The sequence below is a fragment of the Mobula birostris genome, chromosome 20 (assembly GCF_030028105.1).
Source record: "Mobula birostris isolate sMobBir1 chromosome 20, sMobBir1.hap1, whole genome shotgun sequence".
Taxonomy (NCBI): domain Eukaryota; kingdom Metazoa; phylum Chordata; class Chondrichthyes; order Myliobatiformes; family Myliobatidae; genus Mobula; species Mobula birostris.
Genome location: NC_092389.1, coordinates 63,259,703 through 63,284,917, shown reverse-complemented (window position 1 = coordinate 63,284,917; position 25,215 = coordinate 63,259,703). Strand labels below are relative to the sequence as shown.

General features: G+C 46.4%; 2 protein-coding genes across 2 annotated transcripts in view; both read left to right on the top strand.

Moving 5' to 3' along the window:
- The window catches only part of LOC140185361 (uncharacterized), a 72,962-nt gene extending 58,333 nt beyond the window's left edge, over positions 1 to 14,629 (top strand). The window contains exon 3 of the mRNA XM_072238744.1: positions 12,661 to 14,629. Coding sequence (XP_072094845.1) covers positions 12,661 to 14,113 — 1,453 coding nt within the window. The 3' untranslated portion in view covers positions 14,114 to 14,629. The remainder of the gene's footprint in view (positions 1 to 12,660) is intronic.
- Positions 14,630 to 23,131: 8,502 nt separating this feature from the next.
- On the top strand, positions 23,132 to 24,983 carry LOC140185342 (probable G-protein coupled receptor 139). The gene is made up of 2 exons (XM_072238723.1): positions 23,132 to 23,198; positions 24,076 to 24,983. Exons 1-2 carry the CDS (start codon positions 23,132 to 23,134, stop codon positions 24,981 to 24,983), a joined length of 975 nt encoding a protein of 324 aa, XP_072094824.1.
- The last annotated feature ends 232 nt before the right edge of the window (positions 24,984 to 25,215 follow it).

Here is a 25,215-nt window from a genome sequence, read left to right as displayed (position 1 = left end):
CCGGTTTTGCACAGCGGACCGGTTTAATATTGACAATATTCTTGCGGACCGGCCGACGGGGAGTGTGGGGGGGTGGGGGTGGTGTTTAAGTCGGGTTGCCAACTTTCGCACTCCCAAATAAGGGACAAAAGCAGCAGTCAAATACGGGACACTTGTGTTTACTCCAACAAAGACTACCACGTCCATAAAGCCTTGCGCGTGCACCTGTGTGCGCATGCATGACGTGCGCATACATGACGTGCGTATTTGTGTCCGTGCCCATATTTTTTTCTGCAAATCGGTTTTGGCTTCATCTTCCCGATTTTATTAAGTGAAACTATACTGTACATACATTATTTCTACTTTATATAGGCTGTTTATTTATCATATCATTCCTCCTTTTACAATATGTTAGTGTTATTTTAGGTTTTGTGTGTTATTTGGTATGTTTTAGTCGGTGATTTTTTGGGTCTGAGAACGCTGAAAAAAATTTCCCATATAAATTAATGGTAATTGCTTCTTCGCTTTGCGCCATTTTGGCTTTAAGAAGGTTTCATAGGAACGCTCTACCTTAGCGGGGGAAATACGGGACAAGGGCGGTCCCGTATGGGACAAACCAATTTGGCACAAAATACGAGATATCCCGGCTAATACGGGACAGTTGGCCACCCTACTGTTCAAGTTCAACAGTGCGTGACAGGGAATGAGGAAAGGTGCAGTTGACTCATATCGTTTCATATCGCCAAATCATATCGTTTCATCGCGGCCAGGTAGCACATGCTTTGCGGCCCGGTGGTTGGGGACCACCGTGTTAACATACTGGATTAACTTGAGGGGGCAAAGTAATGATTTTGTTGAAGTTTTGTTACAGGACTGTTGGTAACATCACACGAACGGTGTTTTCAGGTTTAGGTGGCAGGGATCTTATCAGGCTGAGAAGATGAGATTGTTGGATTATGCAATGTGCCCCACTGTCATCTTCTATGAAACCCCACCTGGTTCTGCCTCTGACTACTTGATTTTAGGTCACACAGTTTAGTAAAGTCTAAGGATTATTTTATGCCTGAGAGTCTGTCGGTTCATCAGTATATTAAGGAATATTATTATGATATGTTAAACACTGTTGCAGAAGAATCGAAAGATAATTTAACTGGGAACGTTTGAGTAGTTGTGTTTGAGGCTGAACTACAGGTAACGATAAAATAACAAATTAACAACCATTTATCAATATATACAGTAGTATTTGTTGCCATTAAGTTAGTCTTATGGTTTTCATGTTCACAGTATTGGATTATATGTCCCCGTCTTGTGGGTCCCTGTATACGGAGGTGCTGACGGGAATGAACAGATTGAAACTTTAGTTACAAATGCTGTTAAAAGTTCAGCTGTGGATAAAGACCTTCCACTCAGCAAATCAGAAGCTAAGAGCTTTGTTGGGTTAACAATTCTGCATTTCTGTCAAGACTGGTGGGATATGGGCACAAGGGGAGAGACCTTTACAGAATACACAAAACTGTTGAGCAGAAGGGAGAAAGGAGGTAAGAACAAGCGGGGAAGGAATAAGATCGACACGACGTAGAATTGGTCATACTGTCCTTAATTATTTCTTACGTTGTGTTGGAAAACCTCATTCTGTGTCGTGTAGCTTTTGTCATTGTGAAACAACTCAACACATACTGCTTCAAGGTGACGCATAGCAAGCTGAAAGAAATCAAATCATAACCATCTTTGGGGGTTGAGAGATTTAATTTAAAAACTTTATTTAATTTACATGAGTGACTGTAATTCAATTCACAGCACTGTGTTTCACGACCTAAACTCTATCGTTTTTGCTGGAGTAAAGTACTTTGCGTGGTTATTGACGAAAGTTGAAATTAATAACTCATCTCCGTCTACCCCAGGTCACGAACTTATCAATCACCCCTGCTGTGGACCACTTCTGGAGGTCCAAGATGCCGACTTCTACAAAGAAAGGATCCGTATGCTCCGCGACCGCTGGAATAAGTGTGTAACTGTAGGAGGGGACTATGTTGAAAAAAAATAAATGTGCTCTATTTTCTAAAATTGAGTCCTTCTACTTTAGGCCACGAACTTAGCAATCACACCATCGTATTTCACAGTTCTCTACACCACACACCAGACCAGTTAGTAGCTCGAGTGTCAACCGCTGTTTATCTGCTGTTTATTTCATCACGCTAGACTATCTTTCAGGGGGAAGGCGGAGACTGGTGTGATTGACATTGGATTAGAAAACCAGCCTCATAGTTGACCTCCGTCGATTTCTGGGAATGTTGGTCTGTGAGGTTGGCAGGCGGGAATGGGAATAGATGGGCATAGCTACAGACCAATGGGTGTGCAGCATTCCGGAGTGGTTCTTTGACTGACATCTGGCACAACCAATGACATACTGTACCTCCAGGACGGTGCTTTGCCCCGCCATCCCCTCCCCCAACACACACACTATGTTAATGTCCGGAGCTGCCGGTCGATGGGATAATTGTCCAGGAATAACACCTGGAAATCAGGGGATGAACGTGAAGAGCTGGAGCTTGGACAGGAGACAGAGCGGTCGCCTTTGGCTTGTACTCAGCAGGCTGCTTTATTAATGAACTGAAACACAGAGGTGACCGGGTATTTCACCACGCTGATCACCTGCTCCCTGAATTTTGACTGAGTCAGCACATAAATAAATGTGTTCGTGCAACAGCTGAAATTCCTCAGCAAAAAAGCGACGTAATGAAAGATCCGTTCAGAATCATTGAAATCGTATCCTTTTCCTGAGACCTGATAATATATCACATTTACAACGAATGTCATCCAAAGCAGGATGAAGCTGCCGGAGAGGGTGAAGAGTAAAACCACAGACCTCCTCCTGCTCTCCATCTCCGGGTCACTGCGGTTCTCCCCCTTGCTCTGACCCTTCAGCCCCTTACGGACCCGACTGGCCACTAAAATGTGCCTGACTGTCAGAGCGTTCAGCAGCAGGATCCCAGCGAAAGGGAGGAACGGAGTTAAAACTGCAAAGAGCCAGTCGTAAACCACCCACGTGGAGTCAGTGAAATAATTGTCTATGACGTTACAGAACCACGGCACATTGTCGATGATCGTCCAGGGTTCCAGTGTGAAATACTGGGGAACGTTTTTCAGACAGAACAGTACGCCAGTTGTTGTCAGAACCACAGCCGCAGTTTTCCCACTGCAATATATTGTTTTCAGCTTCTGGCAGCAAATGGCGACAAACCGATCAAAGGTGAAAGTGACGGTGAACCAGACAGAACAGTCTGTGGCTGTGAACGTCAGTACTTCGATAACTCTGCACACAGGAGTGATGTCCAGAAAATTCCACGGGAAGTAATACTCATTGATTCGATACAAAATGACTTCGGTGACAATGGTGAGTAGATCCGCCGCTGCCATGGCCACCAGGTAGCGAGTGGTGCAGGTAGAGAGGCCGCACTTTCTCCGGGACAGGATCACAATCGCCATTAAATTCACTGTAGAGCGGGAGAAGGAGTGAAGGAAGGAGAGAAAGGGGGGGGGGGAGAGAGAGAAAGAGAGAGAGAAAGAGAGAGAGAGAGAGAGACAGTAAGGAAGGAAGGAAGGAAAGAAGGAAGGGGAAAAAAAGAAAAAAAAACACTGTGTATTACTAAATATTATCTCCGGGAATCCAACACTGGATCGGCTTTCCGCTGAAGATCGGGAGTGCTCGAGTCTGTGAACGGCTGCTAATGTAATACCAGACACGGACCACACTGTCTCTGACCTGCTTTCTTCAGTGTGGAGATTAGATTAGACGAGATTAGATTGAATTATCATTGTGCCGAGTACAGATACAAAGCCAATGAAATGCAGTTAATCAGAAAATATATGGGAAATCGTCGGCGATAAAAACGAGCTGCATGAACGACTATCGATGCTGATCCCGATTCCAGTCGCTGATGGGGCCGGTTTCACTGATTTAACCGTGACTGACCAGGTCTCTGGAAAGTCAGCATCTGATGGGACCGAGGACGGATACAGAACGGAGCAACACATTGAAAATACTGGAGTAGCTCAGCAGGTCAGGCAGCATCCATGACATTGAACCAACTCTCATTTCGGGACAAGACCCTTCTTCAGGACGAAGCGCTGCCCCAATTCATGACGGGTCTCAGAGGGAAAGCAGGAACAACTTAGTAACCGGAGACTGAGTGGCTCCGTTAATGATTAATTCCATAACGCAGTTCAATTCGATACCACTCGTCAGCAGATCCTTGGAGACTGCTTCAGACGACCAGACCTAATTACTGACCAAGAGGCAATGGTATCCGACTGCGACTCCACAGGGAGACATGAAAAAACAGGACCAGGTATTCACTCTGATCAAAACACAGAAACAGTGAATCTCAAAATGTAAACGCTCCCAGGCAAATCTTCCCGGAGAGCTGTCTTTGCCCAGCACAGGGCAAAATCTCGAAAAAGTCCCATTAAATCCCTCCCAATCATCCCTCCCCGGAGAGCTGTCTGTGCCCAGATCCGGAGCAAATGCGAACAAGGTGTCGTTAAAGGCAATGACAACGTTCGAGTCGATCCTATGAGTTTGACAAGAGTCTGACGTGTTGTTCCGCTTGTCAATTTAGATGAAAAATCAGAATGTTAAGTTGACCGGATAGATAACTCTGACGGATATTCGCACAATATTCATCAGGTTGGAAGCCTGACAAATGATGATCAATAGGTTCACAACAGTTAACACACAGAAATGCCTCACATGAATTGCTCTGCTCACTCACCAGGAACTCCAATGACGGCAATACAAACGTACAGTATTTTCTCCACACTCTTGTACTTATCCAACATTGTAGATATTCTCTCTATCCAGTGATATGTTCCCCTGTGTGACAGGTGATCTCTCGGAATTAAATCTTAAGGCTGCATGCCTGGGGTTTTTAATAACATTTATCGACTCCACAGGGACAGATTTCAACAGATTTAAAAATAAAGGTATTTAAAATATTTACTAAACCGATTACATCAGACAGGTGCAATTCCCGCGGTGGCAGATTCTGATTAAATTAATGAATTAATATTTAGGACATTTGTCTTAGTTAGTTTGCCCCAACGAAGGTGACTGAACCTTCCGATGTGCCATCTCAATTAAATGTACTTCCAATGTAAATTATGTCATTGTAGCGTCTGAAACAGTATTGAATCACCGACTGTTGCCATTCTCCTCAAGACTATAAGCTCCGGATGTAGTTTGATTTTTGTGGGGACTCTATCAAGAGTGTCCTCATAAACTATCAGTTTGTGATGATGAATAAACACTTCTATACTCATTAAATCCTCCAATTTCTACGGTGACTCAGTCACGGTCAGAACATTTGTGAGCTGGTCCAGGACACACTCATAACTCTACCACATGTCAATCAAACTCAACAGCCACGTGGGGCTTATACACAGAAACACAGCACCCCTTCTGCCTGCTAACCTGTCTTTCTGATACACTGTATATCCTTGGGCATTCAGCTGCCAATGGCAGCCATCATTTAACCAAGTTTCAGAGATATCCACAACGTCATTCTTGCCAATCTGCAGCTGAATTTCAAGATAATCCATTTTATTTCTTATGCTGCGTGCATTCAAATATAACACTTTCAGTCCAGTATTGAATGAAATTCAGCGAGTAAACAATGGGGACAAACTGTATAACTGCTCAGACTGCGGGAAGGAATTCACTCAGTCATCTCAACTGAATGAACATCAGCGAGTTCACACTGGGTAGAAGCCGTTCACCTGTTCCAACTGGGAATGAATTCACACTTTCATCTCGCCTGTCTACACACCAGACTGTTTTCAGCAGTGAGAGGATGTTGACCTGCTCAGACTGTGGGAAGGCATTCACACACTCATCCACACTGCAGAGACAGTGGCGGGTTCACACTGTGGTGAGGGTGGTCACCTGCTCTGAAGTGGGATGGGTTTCAATCAGTCATTCATCCTTGTGTCACCCTGCCGGGCTTTGACCCATCGTTAATCGGAGAGATCAGAAGTTTGAGAGGACGGAATTCACTCAAGTTCGCCAATTGAGCATTAAAGGCAGTGGTTTCAGGGCAGGTTATTTTTGAGCTTTCACCAGGGGCCAGTCAACAGTCAGGATTGATTATCAAGAAGATGCCAACGTTAGGCAGCAGCAAATGGAGTGGCCGATGCTGGACTGGGCAGAGTTGGAGTGGAGACTTTGAGGCTTTACCTCTTTGAGGGTTCAGTCAGGACAGCCTTCGCACAGAGAAGGCAACATTATACTGGAGGTGGAAGTTTTTTTGCCCCCTTCCTCACATTTGCTCAGTTAGAACAGTCAAGGTGCCAGGCAGGATAGTGGAAAGCTCCTCTTGCTGGATGTGGGAAGGCAGGAGACCCTCCTGTGTCCCTGATAACTACACCTGTGAGAAGGGCATCCAGCTTCAGCTCCGAATAATCCACATTAACGAGTGGGATCTGGAAGTGGATGAACTCCAGGTCATTCGGGAGGCTGGAGGGGTGACAGGTCGGACATATAGAGAGGTAGTTGTAACCAGGCTGTACGCCACAGGAAACTGAGTGACAGTCGCAAAGAGGAAAGTGGGGCGGGGGGAACAACAAGTGCAGTGTACCCCTGTGTCCATCCCCCTGAACAACACATATATCACTTTGGTCACAGTTACAGTTGGTGGGATAACCTGGCAAAGGAAGGTCACAGCAGGAGGGTCTCTGGCACTTAGTCTGGCTCTGAGACTGAGAAGGGGAGGGTGGAGAAGAGGCGAGCTGTGGTCATTGGTGAATCATTAGCTAAGGGACCTTACTGGATGTTCTGTGGGTGAGAATGGGATTCCAGGATGGTATGTAGCTTCCTGTGTGCTCCAGGTCTGGGTTATCTCCGGCCGAGCACTCAGCTGTGCTCAGGAGGGTGAACAGTGAAGGTCGTGATCCATGTGGGTACCAATGATATGGGCTGGTAGAGTAACGAGGTTCTGCAGGGAGTGAGGTGCTAAGTTAAGGGGCAGCTCATCCAGGGCTGTGACCAAAGGTCTGTTATCTGTGCCACATGCCAAGAATAGGAAGATTATACAGTTTAACATGTGTCTAAGGATTTGGTGCAGGAGGGAGGGCATAATGTTATTGGATCATTTGAGCCCGCAAGGATTACTGTATGTACAGGAGTTTGAGTGCGTTGGGGGAGAGGGGACATCGTTGCTGGAGGGTGAAGTGGGCAGACAGGTCTCTCTCTCTCTCTCACACACACACACACACAAACAAACATATGCAGTGGAGTGTGAGGGAGGGGAGTGAGAAGGGATAAGGGGAATGAGGAAGATGGTGTTAGGGCTCATTCACAAAGTCTCAGACTCTCCCAACCGTCCCCCTCTGGAATTGGACGCATTCTCTACCCCAGGCTGGGGGTGGGCATTGATTTGCCTTGCCAACAAGAAAATGAATTGTTTGATAGCATCTGGTTAACACATTTTGATAATAAATTTATGTTGAACTTGAACTTCTAAATGTTTTGTTTGTAAAACATGTACTGATGAGAAATGGTCTCAGTGAAGGTCCGAATTGGTACATTATTGGTACAGTGTCTGTGGGTGGAGGTTAGGAACACGAAAGGGTCAATAACTTTACTGGGTACTTTTTATAAGCTGCCCAATAGTAACAGGGATATCGAGGGTCAGATAGGGAAACAGATCCTGGCAAGGTGTAATAATAACAGAGTTGTCATGATGGGAGATTTTAATTTCCCAAATATCTATTGGCATCTCCCTGGAGCAAGGGGTTTAGATGGGGTGTTAGGTCAGCGCAGGAAGGTTTCTTGACACAATTTGTAGATAAGCCTACAAGAGGAGAGGCTGTACCTGATCTGCTATTGGGAAAAGGACCTGGTCAGGTGTCAGATCTCAGTGGGAGAGCATTTTGGAGATAGTGATTTTAGATTTCGATTTTGATTATGGGGACACGCAGTCCTCTTTTATGGTCATTTTGTAATGCATGCATTAAGAAATGATACAATGTTTTTCCAAAATAATATCACAGAAACACATGACAAACCGACTGAAAAACTGACAAAAATCATATAATTATAACGTATGGTTACAACAGTGCAAAACAATATCGTAATTTGATAAGAACAGACCATGGGCACTGTAAAAAATCTCAAAGTCTCTCGGAAGTCCCATCATCTCACGCAGACGCTGAACCTCCAGCACCGCAAACTTGCCGATGCAGCATCCCGGAAGCATCCGACCATAGTCCAACTCCGAGTCCATCCGAAAACCCCGAGCCTCCGACCGGCTCTCCGACACCGAGCAGCGACCACCATCTCTGCCGAGCACTTCGACCCCGTCCCCGGCAACAGGCAATAGGGAAAGCTGAGGAGTTGGGGTCTTCCACTCCGGAGATTCTCGATCGCACAGTAGTAGCGGCAGCAAAGCGAGCATTTCAGAAGTTTCTCCAGGTGTTCCTCCATGCTTCTTCACGTCTGTCTCCATCAAATCAGGATTGTGAACGGCCCCCTAGTTAACACTGATGATAATTCTATCTCCTTTACAGTAGCATTGGAGAGAGATAGGAACAGAGAAGTTAGAGAAGCGTTTAATTGGAGTGAGGAGAATTATGAGGCTATTAGGCAGGAAATTGGAAGCTTAAATTGGAAACTGATGTTCTTAGGGAAAAGTACGGAAGAAATATGGCAAATGTTCAGGGGATATTTGTGTGGAATTCTGCATAGGAACGTTCCAATGAGACAAGAAGTTATGATAGGGTACAGGAACCGTGGTGTACAAAGGCTGTAATTAATCTAGCCAAGAAGAAAGAAAAAAGCTTACAAAAGGTTCAGAGAGCTAGGTAATGTTGGAGATCTAGAAGATTATAAGGTTAATAAGAAGGAGTTTAAGAAGGAAATTAGGAGAGCCAGAAGGGTCCATGAGAAGGCCTTGGCGGGCAGGATTAAGGAAAACCCCAAGGTACCGCAAGTATGTGAAGAGCAAGAGGATAAGATGTGAAAGATTAGGACCTATCAAGTGTGACAGTGGGAAAGTGTGTATGGAACCGGAGGAAATAGCAGAGGTACTTAATGAATATTTTACTTCAGTGTTCACTATGGAAAAGGATCTTGGTGATTGTAGTGATGACTTTCAGCAGACTGAAAAGCTTGAGCATGTAGATATTAAGAAAGAGTATGTGCAGGGACTTTTGGAAAGCATCAAGTTGGATAAGTCGCCGGGACCGGATGAGATGTACTCCAGGCTGCCGTGGGAGGCGAGGGAGGAAATTGTTGAGCCTGTGGCGATGATCTTTGCATCATCAATGGGGACGGGAGAGGTTCAGGAGGATTGGAGGGTTGCGGATGTTGTTCCTTTATTCAAGAAAGGGAGTAGAGATAGCCCAGGAAATTATAAACCAGTGAGTCTTACCTCAGTGGTTGGTAAGATGATGGAGAAGATCCTGAGAGGCAGGATTTATGAACATTTGGAGAGGTATAATATTATTAGGAATAGTCAGCATGGTTTTGTCAAGGGCAGGTCGTGCCTTACGAGTCTGATTGATTTTTTTTTGAGGATGTGACTAAACACATTGATGAAGGAAGATCAGTAGATGTAGTGTATATGGATTTCAGCAAGGCATTTGATGAGGTACCCCATTCAAGGCTTATTGAGAAAGTAAGGAGACAATGGATCCAAGGGGACATTGCTTTGTGGATCCAGAACTGGCTTGCCCACAGAAGGCAAAAAGTGGCTGTAGACGGGTCATAATCTGCATGGAGGTCGTTCACGAGTGGTGTGCCTCAGGGATCTGTTCTGGGACCCTTACGCTTGGTGATTTTTATAAATGACCTAATGAGGAAGTGAAGAGATGGGTTAGAAAGTTTGTTGATGACACAAAGGTCGGAGGTGTTGTGGTTAGTGTGGAGGGCTGTCAGAGGTTACAGTGGGACATTGATAGGATGCAAAACTGGGCTGAGAAGTGGCAGATGGAGTTCAACCCAGATAAGTGTAAAGTGGTTCATTTTGGTAGGTCAAATATGATGGCAGAATATAGTATTAATGGTAAGACTCTTGGCAGTGTGGAGGATGAGAGGGATCTCGGTGTCAGAGTCCATAGGACGCTCAAAACAGCTGCGCAGGTTGACTCTCTGGTTAAGAAGGCGTACGGTTAAGATGGCCTTCATCAATCGTGGAATTGAATTTAGGAGCCAAGGGGTAATGTTGCAGCTATATAGGACCCTGGTCAGACCCCACTTGGAGCAGTGTGCTCAATTCTGGTCGCCTCACTACTGGAAGGATGTGGAAGCCATAGAAAGGGTGCAGAGAAGATTTACAAAGATGTTGCCTGGATTGGAGAGCATACCTAATGAGAATAGGTTGAGTGAACTCGGCCTTTTCTCCTTGGAGCGACGGAAGATGAGAGGTGACCTGATAGAGGTATATAAGATGATTAGAGACGACACAGGTTTAAGGTGCTGTGGAGTAGGTACAGAAGAGATGTCAGCGGTAAGTTTTTTTACTGAGAGAGTGGTGAGTGCCTGGAATGGGCTGCCGGCAACGGTGGTAGAGGTGGATACGATAGGGTCTTTTAAGAGTCTCTTTTAAGAGACTTTTGGATAGGTACATGGAGCTTAGAGCTTAGAAAAATAGAGGGCTGTAGGTAAGCCTCGTAATTTCTAATGTAGGGACATTTTCGGCACAACTTTGTGGGCGAAGGGCCTGTATTATGCTGTAGGGTTTCTATGTTTCTATTATTATAGTTCTATATTTTATTTTTCGCAAAGTCTGCAAACTTCCAAGTGAGTTTTTAAATGATACTTCCGTCACTGTTTCCGCGGATCAAATGCGCATGCGTAGAGGTCTGAGCTAATCCCGGATATCGCACATGCGCTCAGTAGACGAGAGGCTGAGGAGGATTGGCCGCAGGTAGGAGGAGGCTCCGGGTGGGAAATTAATCACCGGTGTTCGAACCGCGACTGAAGTACAATTACTTTGAGCTCCGGCCACACTGGTTCTACACCCCGCGGCAGCCCCGATGCTTTTCCTCTTTCTCAGCCCCACAATCTGTACCCGGGCCCTAGGAACCTTTCGTCTGATGAGCGCTGTAGCCGCAGCCAGCCCTGCGGCGCATGCGCATCGCTGGATCATTGCACAGCGAGTAGACAGGTTTCTGGTTCATCCGGCATTCTGGGTAAAGAGGCAGCCATGGGTGAAATTGCCAGCCTTGTCCCCGTACAGGCTGAGGAAATGGTGTGGGTGGATGTATCTCCCAACTACTGCCGAGCTCCAGCTGTTTAAATCCGAGGATTAAGAACTCGGAACAGAAATATAGTTCAAGTTAATCTCGGATGAATAGTCTACCTTCCAGTCAGTAAAAATGTCATTTAGTGCTGAATTGGGGGGGAAAAACACATTCCGTCAGCTTTTGTTTTCTCCGGGTAAATAAGCATACGAAACACGTTTGTCATCGATGACAAGTGACCTGTGGCTTTCACATCACAAAAGTGCCACACTCGAATAACTGCTGCCTTCCCCTTCATATTAATTGGCATTGCCATCGATGGGTTCATGACTGTCAATCAGCTCGGGAGAGGGGATCCGAGGAATTAGAAAATCTCCAGGATCAGACATGTAGTAACAAAGGTTCTTTGTAGTGTTGTGGAACATGACCAGAACTTGAAATAATACCAAAGGACAGAAACAAATTGAGCCAAGTCACAGGTTGATTGAGGGCAGAAATAGCCCATTCTCATCCAGACAGGAATACAGTCAGAGAATTTTCTGGTCAGTTCGAATGCCTGATCCCAGCCCAGTTAGAAGGTGAGGAATTCATAGATATACATAGAAATCTACAGTACATTACTAAACCTTCAGCTTCAACTTGAGATGAACTTTCTAACATTGTGATGCTGGAACTCATGACAGACTAAAATCGCACCTGAAATATTGTCCTTCACCCACTGATATCTTTTGCAAATATTTTTACAGGTTTAAAGTTCCAGAACACTTGTGCACGGTAATCTCAAACACAGCAGCACCTCAGTTTTGCTGTCACTGAATGGATATTTAAGGAGTGGACAAATATTGTCTTTGCAACAACAACACATCTGTTGTCAATCCTTGGAGATGAAGAAGTATCTCATCCAAACTGGAAAAGCATTTTGTGTCTGAAATGAAGTTTTCTGTTGTAACTCAGTGTTATTCACTGGAACCGGGAGCTGAGAACACACCAGCATTTGTTCACTGGAGATCAGTTCTTCAACTGCATTGATTCTACAAGCGATTCAAATGTCTGACTTTCACCTGTTCTGTGTGAGGGAGGGGAGCTACTCAGTCATCCAGCCTGAAGATAGATGAGCAATTTCACACCATAGTGAGATGCTCCACCTGTTCTGACTGTGGGAAGCCATTCATTCTGTCATTGATGCGAAAGATATATCCAAAAATTCAGCACTCAGAAGATATTGACCTGCTGTGAGTGTGGGAAGGCATTTACACACTCAAACACACCACAGTGACACCAGCAAGTTTACAGCATGGAAAAGTCATTTACCAGCTCTGAATGTGGGAAAAGATTCACTCAGTCATCTCAACTGAACGAACACCAGCGGGTTCACACTGAGAAGATGCCGTTCACCTGCACAGACTGCGGGAAGGGATTCACTCACTCATCCACACTTCAGAGGCACCAGCGAGTTCACACTGGGGAGAGGCCATTCACTTGCTCAGACTGTGGGAAAGGATTCACTCAGTCATCTCACCTACTGACACACCAGTTAGTTCACACCTGGGACAGACCATTCACGTGTTCTGAATGTGGAAAGGGATTCACTCGGTCAAATCACCTACTGACTCACCAGTTAGTTCACATGGGGGAGTGGCCGTTCAGCTGTTTTGAATGTGGGAAGGGATTCACTCAGTCATCCACCTTTGTGAAGCACTTCAGAGTTCACACTGGTGAGAGGCCGTTCACCTGCTCAGACTGTGGGAAGGGATTCACTCATTCAGCTCAACTAAAGGAACATCAGTTAGTTCACACTGAAGAGAGGCCATTCACTTGCTCAGACTGTGGGAGGGGGTTCACTCGACCATCTCACCTACTGAGACACCAGTTAGTTCACACTGGGCAGAGGCCTTTCACATGCTCTGAATGTGGGAAGAGATTCACTCGGTTATCTCAGCTGAAGGAACATCAGTTTGTTCACACTGGGGATAGGCCGTTCATCTGCTCTGAATGTGGGAAAGGATTTTCTCGGTCATTTCAACTGAAGGTACATCAGCGAGTTCACACCGGAGAGAAACCATTCTGCTGCTCTGAATGTGGGAAGAGATTCACGCAGTCATCCACACTTGTGAAGCACTATCGAATTCACACTGGGGAGAAGCCATTCACCTGCTCAGACTGTGGGAAGGGATTCACTCAGTCAGTTCAACTAAAGAAACATCAGTTTGTTCACACTGGGGAGAAACCATTCATCTGCTCAGTTTGTGGGAAGGGATTCACACGGTCGTCTGACTTAAAAGTACATCAACTCGTTCACACTGGAGAGAAACCATTCACCTGCTCAGATTGTGGAAAAGAATTTGCACGGTCATCGGACTTGAAAGTGCATCAACGACTTCATACCGGGGAGAAGCTATTCACCTGCTCCGAATGTGGGAAGAGATTCACTCGATCTTCTCACCTACTGACACACCAATTAGTTCACACTGGGGAGAAACCATTCACCTGCTCAGTCTGTGGGAAGGAATTCATTCGGTCATCTGACTTCAAAGTGCATCAGCGAGTTCACACTGGGGAGAAGCCGTTCACCTGCTCTGAATGTGGGAAAGGATTCACTCGGTCTTCGCAATTGAAGGAACATCAGCGAATTCACACTGGGGAGAAACTTTTCAACTGCTCAGACTGTGGGAAGACATTCACTCAGTCATCCATGCTACAGACACACCAGAGAGTTCACACTGGGGAGAGGCCATTCACCTGCTCTGAATGTGGGAAGGCATTCACTAGTTCCACTCAATTACTGACACACCAGTTCATTCACACTGGGGAGAGGCCATTCACCTGCTCAGACTGTGGGAAGACATTCACTCAGTCATCTCAATTGAAAAAACATCAGCAAGTTCACAGTGGGTAGAAACTGTTCACCTTCCTCAGATTGTCGGAAGAGATTCACTCAGACATCTCACCTAACGACACACCAGACTGTTTTCAGCAGTGAGAGGACGTTGACCTGCTCAGACTGTGGGAAGGCATTCACACACTCATCCACACTGCAGAGACAGTGGCGGGTTCACACTGTGGTGAGGGTGGTCACCTGCTCTGAATGTGGGATGGGTTTCAATCAGTCATTCATCCTTGTGTCACCCTGCCGGGCTTTGACCCATCGTTAATCGGAGAGATCAGAAGCTTGAGAGGATGTGATTCACTCAGGTTTGACAATTGAGTATTAATGGCAGTGGCTCAGGACGGTATTTATTAAAGCTTTGAGCAGTGGCCAATCAGTGTACAGGATTTATTATCAAAAATAACTTAATGTTAGGCAGGAGCAAGAGGAGTGGCCCATGTTAGAGTGGACAAAGTTGGAGCGGAGACTTTGAGGTTTCAGTGAGGAGAGCCTTCAATCAGAGAAGGCAAAATTATGCTGGAGGTGGAACTTTTTTTTGCCCCCTTCTTTACATTTGCTCAATGAGAACAGTCGAGATGCCAGGCAGGATAGTGGAAAGCTCCTCTGGCAGGATGTGGGAAGGCAGGGGACCCTCCTGTGTCCCTGGTAACTACACCTGTGAGAAGGGCATCCGGCTTCAGCTCCGAATGATTCACATTGAGGAGTTGGAGCTGGAACTGGATGAACCCCAGACCATTCGGTAGGCTGAAGGGGTGATAGGTAGGACATATAGAGAGGTAGTTGCACCCAAGGTGACAGCACAAGAAACTGGGTGACAGTCAGGGAGGAGAAAGGGGTTAAACAGTGAGTGCAGTGCACCCCTGTGGCCATCCCCCTGAACAACACATATATCACCTTAGATGCTGTTGGGATGGGGGGATGACCTCACAAAGTGAAGTCACAGCTGTAGGGTCTCTGGCACTTGGTATGGTTCTAAGGCTCAGATGGGAAAAGGGGTAGACTAACAAGGTTCTGCAAAGGAAGTTCAGTTAGTGAGGTGCTAAGTAAAGAGACAACTCATCCAGGGCTGTGATCTCAGGACTGCCATCCATGCCATGTGCCAGGAGTAGGAAGGAGAAACAGTTTAACACGTGGCTAAGGAATTGGAGCAAGAGGGAGGACATAACATTTTTGGATCAATTCAGCCCACAGGGATTGCAGTGTGCACAGGAGTGTGAGTGTGTTGGGGAGAGGGGACATCGTTGATGGAGGGTAAGTGGGCAGGCAGGTCTCTCTCTATCTCACAAACACATGCAGTGGAGTGTGAGGGAGGGGAGTGAGAAGAGGAAGGGAAATGAGGAGTTTGGAGTTAGGGCTCCTTCACAAAGTCCCAGACTCACCCAGCCCTCTCCCGCTGGAATTGGTCCCATTCCTGACCCCAGGCTGGGGGTGGGCATTGAGTTACCTTGCAAACATTTTGTGAAGTGTTCGAAAGCAGCTGGTTAACACAGTTTGATAAAAAATTTATGTTGAACTTGTACATTGAAATGTATTGTTTGAGAAACATGTACTGATGAAAAATGGTCTCAGTGAAGGTCCAGAAGTGGAAAATGAACCGGTGTTCAGCCCCATTGCTCCGTGCCAGACAAGAACCTCTATCTGAGTCTGTCCCGTCTGTCTGTGCTTGACACGCCTCCCTCTAAAGTTTCCTCTTTCCGTCGCTATCCCAGTGTCTTTTATTTTCCTTCACAACATCATTCTCCTGCCTTCTCCCCATAACCTTTGATGCCTTTACTAATCAAGCACCGGTCAATGTATGCTTTAACTAAACAGGATGACTTGGCCTCTGAGCCGTCCATGGTAATGAATTCCACGGGTCCCTCCTCTCTAAATGCATGATCTCTGGTATTAGACATTGTGGCACAGAAGGTTAAAAATGTCACCTATCTACTCTATCGAGATCTTTCGTAATCTTATCAAGTTCTATCAGGTCACCCTAAGCCTCCTCCACTCCAGAGAAAACAGCCCAAGTTTGTCCAAACTCTCCTCACACAGTAGCTCATGATTCCAATCCACACAACATCCTGGTGAACCTCTTCTGCAATCTCCTCATTGCTGCCCCAAACACCAGTGGCGTAATGGACTTCACTTAAGTAAATGGTGGATTGTTGATTAATAAGGGTGTCAAAGGTGACCGCTAGAAGGCAGCAGCGTGGGGTTCAGAGGGAACATCCAATAGCCGTGATCGAATGGTGGAAAAGACTCAATGGACGGAATGGGTATTTCAGTTTCTACTGAATTGTTGTATAGTGTTGAGATGGCGAAGCGGTGGGGAGTAAGGTGCGGGTGCAGGTAAGAGTGAGTGTCCAGGTAGCAGATGGCGTTAAGCACCTTTTCACCATGTCTGGTAACGAACAACAATTAACTCAGAGTGGATCAATCATAAGTGCTTTTATGTTTATTTGCAGCAAGGGAAGACTAGCACTGCCCAGGTGCTGGTAATAGCTTTATCAAAAAGAGACAATACCATCACCCCTTTGGACACAAGTTCAAGGACAGGGTGCATTCTGTTGTCTGCTGAAACAATGTTTGGCATTCTTCCAGTAACACAGCTACGGTTCTGCACTCAAGTGCTCAGGTACCATCAGCATCATGTTGCACGAAGACTTTTAGCAAAGCACTCTTATACACTACAGGTTCCATTTTGTTACAGAAAGAAATGCCATTTTGGTCCGACAAGTGAAGTACGTTTCCCCAGTGGTGGAGAAGCATTCCTTTACACCTCGCCCTCTGTGAAAACCCTTGCATCACTCCCCATTTCTGTTCACACCTCCGAACCTTGCGGCCCTCACTCTCTGTGAAAACCCTTACGTCACTCCCCATTTCTGTTAACACCCCTGATCCTTCACACCTCACCCTCTGTGAAAACCCTTACATCACTCCCCATTTCTGTTCACACCTCCAATCCTTCACACCTCACCATCTGTGAAAACCCTTATGTCACTCCCCATTTCTGTTCACACCCCCGATCCTTCACACCTCACCCTCTGTGAAAACCCTTACATCACTCCCCATTTCTGTTCACACCCCCGATCCTTCGCACCTCACCCTCTGTGAAAACCCTTACATCACTCCCCATTTCTGTTCACACCCCCGATCCTTCACACCTCACCATCTGTGAATACCCTTACATCACTCCCCATTTCTGTTCACACCTCACCCTCTGTGAAAACCCTTACATCACTCCCCATTTCTGTTCACACCTCCGATCCTTCACACCTCACCCTCTGTGAAAACCCTTACGTCACTCCCCATTTCTGTTCACACCTCCGATCCTTCACACCTCACCCTCTGTGAAAACCCTTACGTCACTCCCCATTTCTGTGCACATCCCCGATCCTTCACACCTCACCCTCTGTGAAAACCCTTACGTCACTCCCCATTTCTGTTCACACCTCCGATCCTTCACACCTCACCCTCTGTGAAAACCCTTACACCACTCCCCATTTCTGTTCACACCCCCGATCCTTCACACCTCACCCTCTGTGAAAACCCTTACATCACTCCCCATTTCTGTTAACACCTCCGATTCTTCACACCTCACCCTCTGTGAAAACCCTTACATCACTCCCCATTTCTCTTCACACCTCACCATCTGTGAAAACCCTTACATCACTCCCCATTTCCGTTAATACCCCCGATCCTTCACACCTCACCCTCTGTGAAAACCCTTACGTCACTCCCCATTTCCGTTCACACCTCCGATCCTTGTGGTGCTCACCATCTGTGAAAACCCTTACATCACTCCCCATTTCTGTTCACACCCCCGATCCTTCACACCTCACCCTCTGTGAAAACCCTTACGTCACTCCCCATTTCTGTTCACACCTCCGATTCTTCACACCTCAACCTCTGTGAAAACCCTTACGTCACTCCCCATTTCTGTGCACACCCCCGATCCTCGTGGTGCTCACCATCTGTGAAAACCCTTCTTACCCTACACCCATCGTCATTTTGTAACCCCGCCTGACCCCTACACCATTTACCATCCCTGTAAAGCCTCCACCATCCACACTGGCGCAATAGCTGACAGCTGACCTGAGAAGGACACCGAGCGTGGCAGGTAGCAGGGCTCACAAAACACACTCACACCAGCTGACATTTTTTATAACCCGACCGATTTGCATGGTTATCTTGTCTAAACCGCTTCCTACCTTCCTATCTTTACCTTACCCCGCTCCCCCCACTGATCTCGCTCCTGGAACATATCCTTGCAAGCGAAGTTCTATACGCTCCCATTTACTTCCTCCCTCAGCTCCATTCTGGCTCAGAAACAGTCCTTCCAGGTGAGGCAACATTTTTAAATCGGGTAAGAATAGGATGATTCGGCAGATGAATGTGTGGCTGCGGAACTGGTGCAGGGGCATTGCATCAGATCTCTGGGTCATTGGGATCTCTCCTGGGGATGCAATGATCTGTACAACAGGGACGGGTTGTATCTGAACCTGGCGGGGTCCAGTGTGCTTGTGGGCAGGTTTGTTACAGCTTGTGTTTAAAATAACTTGTCAGGGGGATGGGAACCGGAGTGTGAGTGCTGGGGATGAGGTAGCTGGTTGGCAACAGAGATAGTGTGCAGCGACAGTACTAGCAAGCAGAGGCTGATGTCAGGGCAAAACTGCAGTCAACGAGATGAGTTGCAGCGTTAAAGTGGGATAACATCGATAAGGGGGATGAATGCAGGACTGGGGGTGTTATGTTTGAATATGCACAGTGTACAGAATAAGAGAGGTGAACTTTTAGCACAGTGTGATTTGTTTACATCTCCGTATCGTGGCTGAAAGAAGATTATAACCCGGAGCTAACGTCCAAGCAGACACGTTGTATCGGAAGGACAGGTAGGTAGGCAAAGGGGCGGGTGGCTCTGCTGGTAAATATGAAATCAAATCATTACAAAAAAGAGGCGGTACAGGATCGGAAGATGTAGAATCTCTGTGGGTAGAGTGAAGAAACATTAAGTGTAACAAGACCCTGAGAAAATCTATATGCAGACCTCCAACCGTGGTAAGGATGCGGTCCATAAATGACAACAGGAGACAAAATGCATGTCAAAAGGGCTATGTTACGATAGTCATGGGGGTATATCAATTAGAAAAATCAGGTTAGTGTTGGTTACCAAGAGTGGGAGATTTGTAGAATGCCTACGAGATGTCTGTTTCGAGCAGCTGCTGGTTGAACACACTTGGGATCAGCTATTCTGGATTGGGTGTTGAGCGATGAACTGGAACAGAGTGCTGATGAAATCTCAGAGCACACTCGATGGGCCGAATGGCCTGATTGTACTCCTATATCGTGTGGAGTTCTGGTCTAACAGAGCCCTGCAATGCTGAGTGACCAGGGTTCAGTGTGAGGAACTGCTGCAATATCTGCAGAATCTGACAATTATCTCTCGTCAACTCGCAACTGGATTTAGTCACCATCGTGTATAAACAGTTAACAGACAGCTGACCTGAACTTCCTCCCTGGTGTGAAGTTGCTGGAGTTTCAGCAGATGGGATGACTGATTAAATCTCTTTCCTCACTCAGTACAGAAGTATGGCCTCTACTTATTGTGAACTCGCTGGAGCCTCTCAAGGTGGGTCAACTGAATGAAACTCTTCCCACGCTCCGAACAGGTGTACAGCTGCTTCCCCCTGCGTGAAATGGCTGGAGCTTCAGTCGCTGAATTAACTGATTGAACCCTTCCCACACTCGCCGCTGGTGAATGGGTTCTCCCTCGAGTGACCGCTCCGGTATCTCTGCTGATCGGATGTTTGTATGAATCCTTTCCCACACCCGGAGGTGAACGGCCTCACCCCAGTGTGAACTTGCTGGTGTATCTGCAGGTACAACGTCCTCGTGCATCCGTTCCAAAATGAGAGCCCATGAATGACGTCCCACCACTGCCAACTGACTGGCCGTTCATCTGCTCAGATCACGGACGTGTACACATATTCGGGTTTCCTTGTCACAACTGTGTGCTGTCTTCTCCAGCATCTCCTGCTCCACATTCGAGGACTGAAGACATTCAATTCCTGGTGAAGTGACAGACACAGCAGAACTGATGTACTGTTGTGTTTGATATTCCCACACAGACCCTTTCCCTTTTCCGCACGGTCAAAATTCTGCAAATGTCAATGGACGGAAGACAGCTGAAATGATTTTAGTCTTAATGGTGATCTCTGGTATCAGACTGTAATAGCAAGGTTCAACACTGGTAGGAGGAGGAATACCTCATCTACTACATCTGCTGACCCGTCTGACAGTGACTGCGGGTCAGGGTAGGAGACAGGGAGAGGAACTACATCTGCTGACCCGTCTGACAGTGACTGTAGGTCAGGGTAGGAGACAGGGGGAGAGACTACATCTGCTGTCCCGTCTGACAGTGACTGTAGGTCAGGGTAGGAGACAAGGGGAGAGACTACATCTGCTGACCCTGCCGGTATCAGCCCCAGGGTACTGAAGACCTGTATGATCCTGCTGTCTGGGATTTTGCAGCACCATTACAATCTGAGACCAAAACCAGGGAAATGGTTATTGATTTTAGGAGGAAGAGGACTGTGACGAGTCCTGTATACATTCTGGAGGAAGAGGACTGTGACGAGTCCTGTATACATTCTGGAGGAAGAGGACTGTGACGAGTCCTGTATACGTTCTGGAGGAACAGGTTACTGTGGCGGAGGTGTACAGTTACTTAGGGGTTCACCTCAGCAAAAGACACGACTGGAAAACCAACACAAAGACTGTTTAAAAGAAGGGGACGAGCAGACTCTATTTTCTAAGGAAGTCGAGATCCTTGAATGTGTGAGGAAGGTTGGTGCAGATATTTTACCGATCTGTTGTAGCCAGTGCAGTCTTCTTTGCTGTTTTCTGTTGGGGGAGCAGCATTGGTGTTGGTGATGCAAAAAGACGAAATAATCTCATCAAAAAGGCTGGATCCATCCTTGGCCACAGGCCCGACTCTTTCGAGTGAGTGGTGGAGTGGAGGTCACTAAACAAACTGTTATCGATTATGAACAATCTGTCAAATCCTCTCCATGACCTACTGAACAGGCAGCAAAGCCCCCGACCCCTTTCGACCAGACTCAGTCAACTCCGCTGCAACCAGAGAATGCTGAAAAGAGGATGTTGTCCAAGTTGCATCCCATCTTGGACAATGTCTCCCATCCACTACATAATGGACTGGTTGGGCACAGGAGTACATTCAGTCAGAGACTCATTCCACCGAGATGCAACACAGAGCGTCATAGGAAGTCATTCCTGCCTGTGGCCATCAAACTTTACAACTCCTCCCTTGGAGGGTCAGACACCCTGAGCCAATAGGCTGGCCCTGGACTTATTTCATAATTTACTGGCATAATTTACATATTACTATTTAACTATTTATGGTTTTATTACTATTTATTATTTATGGTGCAACTGTAACGAAAACCAATTTCCTCCGGGATCGATAATGTATGACTATGACTGTCAGTGTTTTGTAAAGTTGACCTGTAACTTTCTAAGACGGGTTTGGTGGTGCAGACGGATTTGAGGATTCTGCTGATTTGGAGAATTTGAGGGAGCACATGGATTTAGCTCAGAAATGGGTGTTTGTCAGCGAATATTGCGGTGTATGCGGTTTTGAGGGTGGCGGCGGATGTGGGGGCACACTGAAAATGGGTGTGCTCACCGATTTCAGGGTGCATACGTATTTGGGTGTTCCTGTGACTGTTTGCAGAAATTTGGGAATGATGGCGGCTTTGAGGGTGCACACGGATTTTGGGGAATCGATGGTTTTGGAGCATGCTCATGGATTTGGGGGTGCACATCTATTTCAGGTTTCTCACGGTTTAGATGTATGACGACTCTAAAAGTTATTTTATGAAGAGATACTTCAATAGTCAATGGAGTTTGAACTTTGAAATTTGCTCTTGCCCTTTTCCCAGGCGGAGGCAGCTGTTTTGTGAACTATTCGAAATGATTCTTGTTCTGGGATAATCCAGTGTGCATGCTGGAGTGTCTGCTGATTTGGAGCTGTGACGAATCTCCGGGTTTTTTCATTTGTACAGACATTAATAGTAAATGCAGTTTGAAGTTTGAAATCTGTTCTTAATGTTTTATGGTTCAGGCAATCATTTTGTGAAATCTTTGAAATGAGAGTTCGAGAGCATCTGCAGTTTGCAGAGGCAAATGGGAAGGGAATGAACGAAGGGGGATAAACTGAATTCGAAGTGTACGGACAGGTGTACAGTCAGGCAGGGTCAGGCAGAGACAATGAGTCTACACACACACAGACACAGAAACACTCTGACACACATAGACAGACAAAAAGACAGACAAACACACACACACACACACACACACACGCACGCACACACACACACACACACACACACACACACACACACAACTACATTTTCTTAACCACCTCTCCAGCCCTCCGCCATGTTCTCTGACATATGCGGGGTGATAAGATTAAAACATAATCTCCCGTCCACACTAGACTGCTGAGTTTGCTGGCCATGTATAAGGGTGAGAGTTTGGTCCCAGACGAACCCCACAGGCAGTTTCATGGGGAACCTCTCGGTAGAATCCCCCAAACACAATCTATATCAAGAGTAATAGTGGGTGATTCAATACATTTCATAAGCTACAATGACATAATTTACTGCAATATTGTGTGTTTGACAAATGGTTCCTTTGAAGTACATATTTACAGGGGAAACACGTTTAACTGATGAGACACTTCGGAAGGTTCAGTCACATTTCTTGGGGCAAACTAACTCTCACAAATGATCTAAACATGATTGCTTAAATTAATCGCAATCTGTCACCGCGGGGATTGCACCTGGCTGATGTAATCAGTTTGCAAGTACTTTAAACATGCTTATTTTTAAATCTGTTGAAACCTGTCCCTGTGGAGTAGCTAAATGGTATTAAAAACCCCAGGAATATTGTGCCACAACACTTTATTCCGCGAAATCGCTTGTAGCATAGGGGCTCAGACACTGGACAGAGTAAATGTCTGCAATGTTAGTTACGTACGAGAGTGTGGAGAAAATATTGTACGTGTTCATTGCCGTCATTGGAGTTCCTGGTGAGTGAGCAGAGCAATTCTTGTTTGGTATTTCTGTGTGTTAACCATGTGAATCTGTTTACGATCATTTGACGAGCTTCTAACTTGATGATAATTGCACAAATATCCGTCAGAAATATCGATCCTGTCAGTTCAACATTCAGATTTTCACATTTAATAACAAGCGGAACTAAACCTCTGTCTCTCCTCAAACTCAGGGTATCGACTCGAATGTTAGTCTTGCCTTTAATGTCAGCTTGTCTAGAGTTGTCCCTGTTTTGACGACGGGCAGCTCTGCTGAAGGTGAGATTGTTGGGGGGGGGAGGGTTACATCGTAGAGCTCACTGTTTCTGAGTTATTGATCAAAGAGAAAACCTGGTCCCGTGTTTTACGTCTCCCCCTAGAATCTCTCAGAGTCGGGTTTCACCGTCTATTGGTCAACAATCGGGTCTTATCACAGAACCAGTGGCTACGCATCTGCTCACTAGTGTTATCGAATTCATCTGTGCTGTAGAATCAATCCATTAATGGAGCCCGTCAGCCTCTGATTACAGAGTTATTTCTACTTTCCCTCTACGACCCGTCATAAATTGGGGGACAACTTCGGCCTGATGAAGGATCCCACCCGAAACTGGAGTTTGTTCAATTCCATGTCTGGTGCCTGACATGCCGAGTTCCTCCAGTATTTTGTGTGTGTTCCTCACTTCTGTATTCATTTTTGGCTGCACCTGATGCTGAGTTTTCTGAGGACAGCAGGTCAGAGAGGGTGTGAGCCGTGTCTGGTGTTAGATTAGCATTCACAGACTCCAGCACTCCTGATCATTAGCTGAAACCCGATCCCGTGTTAATTCCCGCGTAATGGGTTCAGTAATTCCCAAACTCTGTTCCCTCTCACCAGTGAATTTAGTGGCGATTGTGATCCTGTCCCGGGGAAAGTGCGGTCTCTCTACCTGCACCACTCGCTACCTGGTGGCCATGGCAGCGGCGGATCTACTGACCATTGTCACCGAGGTCATTTTGTATCGAATCAGATTGTATTATTTCCCGTGGAGTTTTCTGGGCATCAGCCCGGTGTGCAGTGTTATCGAAGTACTGACATTCTCCGCCACTGACTGTTCTGTCTGGTTCACCGTCACTTTCACTTTTGATCGTTTTGTCGCCATTTGCTGCCAGAAGCTGAAGACAAAATATTGCACCGGGAAAACTGCGGCTGTGGTTCTAACACTAACCGGAGTACTGTCCTGTCAGAGACATGTTCCCCGATACTTCACGCAGGAACCCAGCGTGATCATCGACAATGTACCGTGGTTCTGTAAACTCATGGACAAGTATTTCACTGACCCCGGGTGGATAGTATACGATTGGTTCGATACGGTTTTAACTTCGTTCCTCCCTTTCGCTGCGATCCTGTTGCTCAACGCTCTGACAGTCAGACACATTTTAGTGGCCAGTCGGGTCCGTAAGGGGCTGAAGGGTCAGAGCAAGGGAGAGAACCGCAGTGACCCGGAGATGAAGAGCAGGAGGAGGTCTGTGGTTTTACTCTTCACCCTCTCCGGCAACTTCATCCTCCTGTGGATGACACTGGTTGTAAATTTCATATATTATCAGATCTCAGGAAAAGGATACGATTTCAATGATTCGGAATGGATCTTCTATCTTGTCGGCTATTTGCTGAGGAATTTCAGCTGCTGCACGAACACATTTATTTACGCGGTGACTCAGTCGAAATTCAGGGAGCAGATGATCAGCGCGGTGAAATATCCGGTCACCTCGGTGCTACGGTTCATTAACAAAGCCGCGTCCTGAGCACAAGACAAAGGCGGCCGCGTTGTCTCCAGCCCAAAATTCAGTTCCTCACATTAACCGCCTAATCTCCCAGGTCTTATTCCCGGGCAGATTGCCCCATCGACCGGCAGCTCCGGGACATTAGCCCAGGCAACCTGTTCATATTCTATACCTTCACAGTATGGTATTGGTCAAATTTGACCGGGCCCATGAATCCCCTCATAACAAGTGTCTATCCCAAGTTTTGGACCAC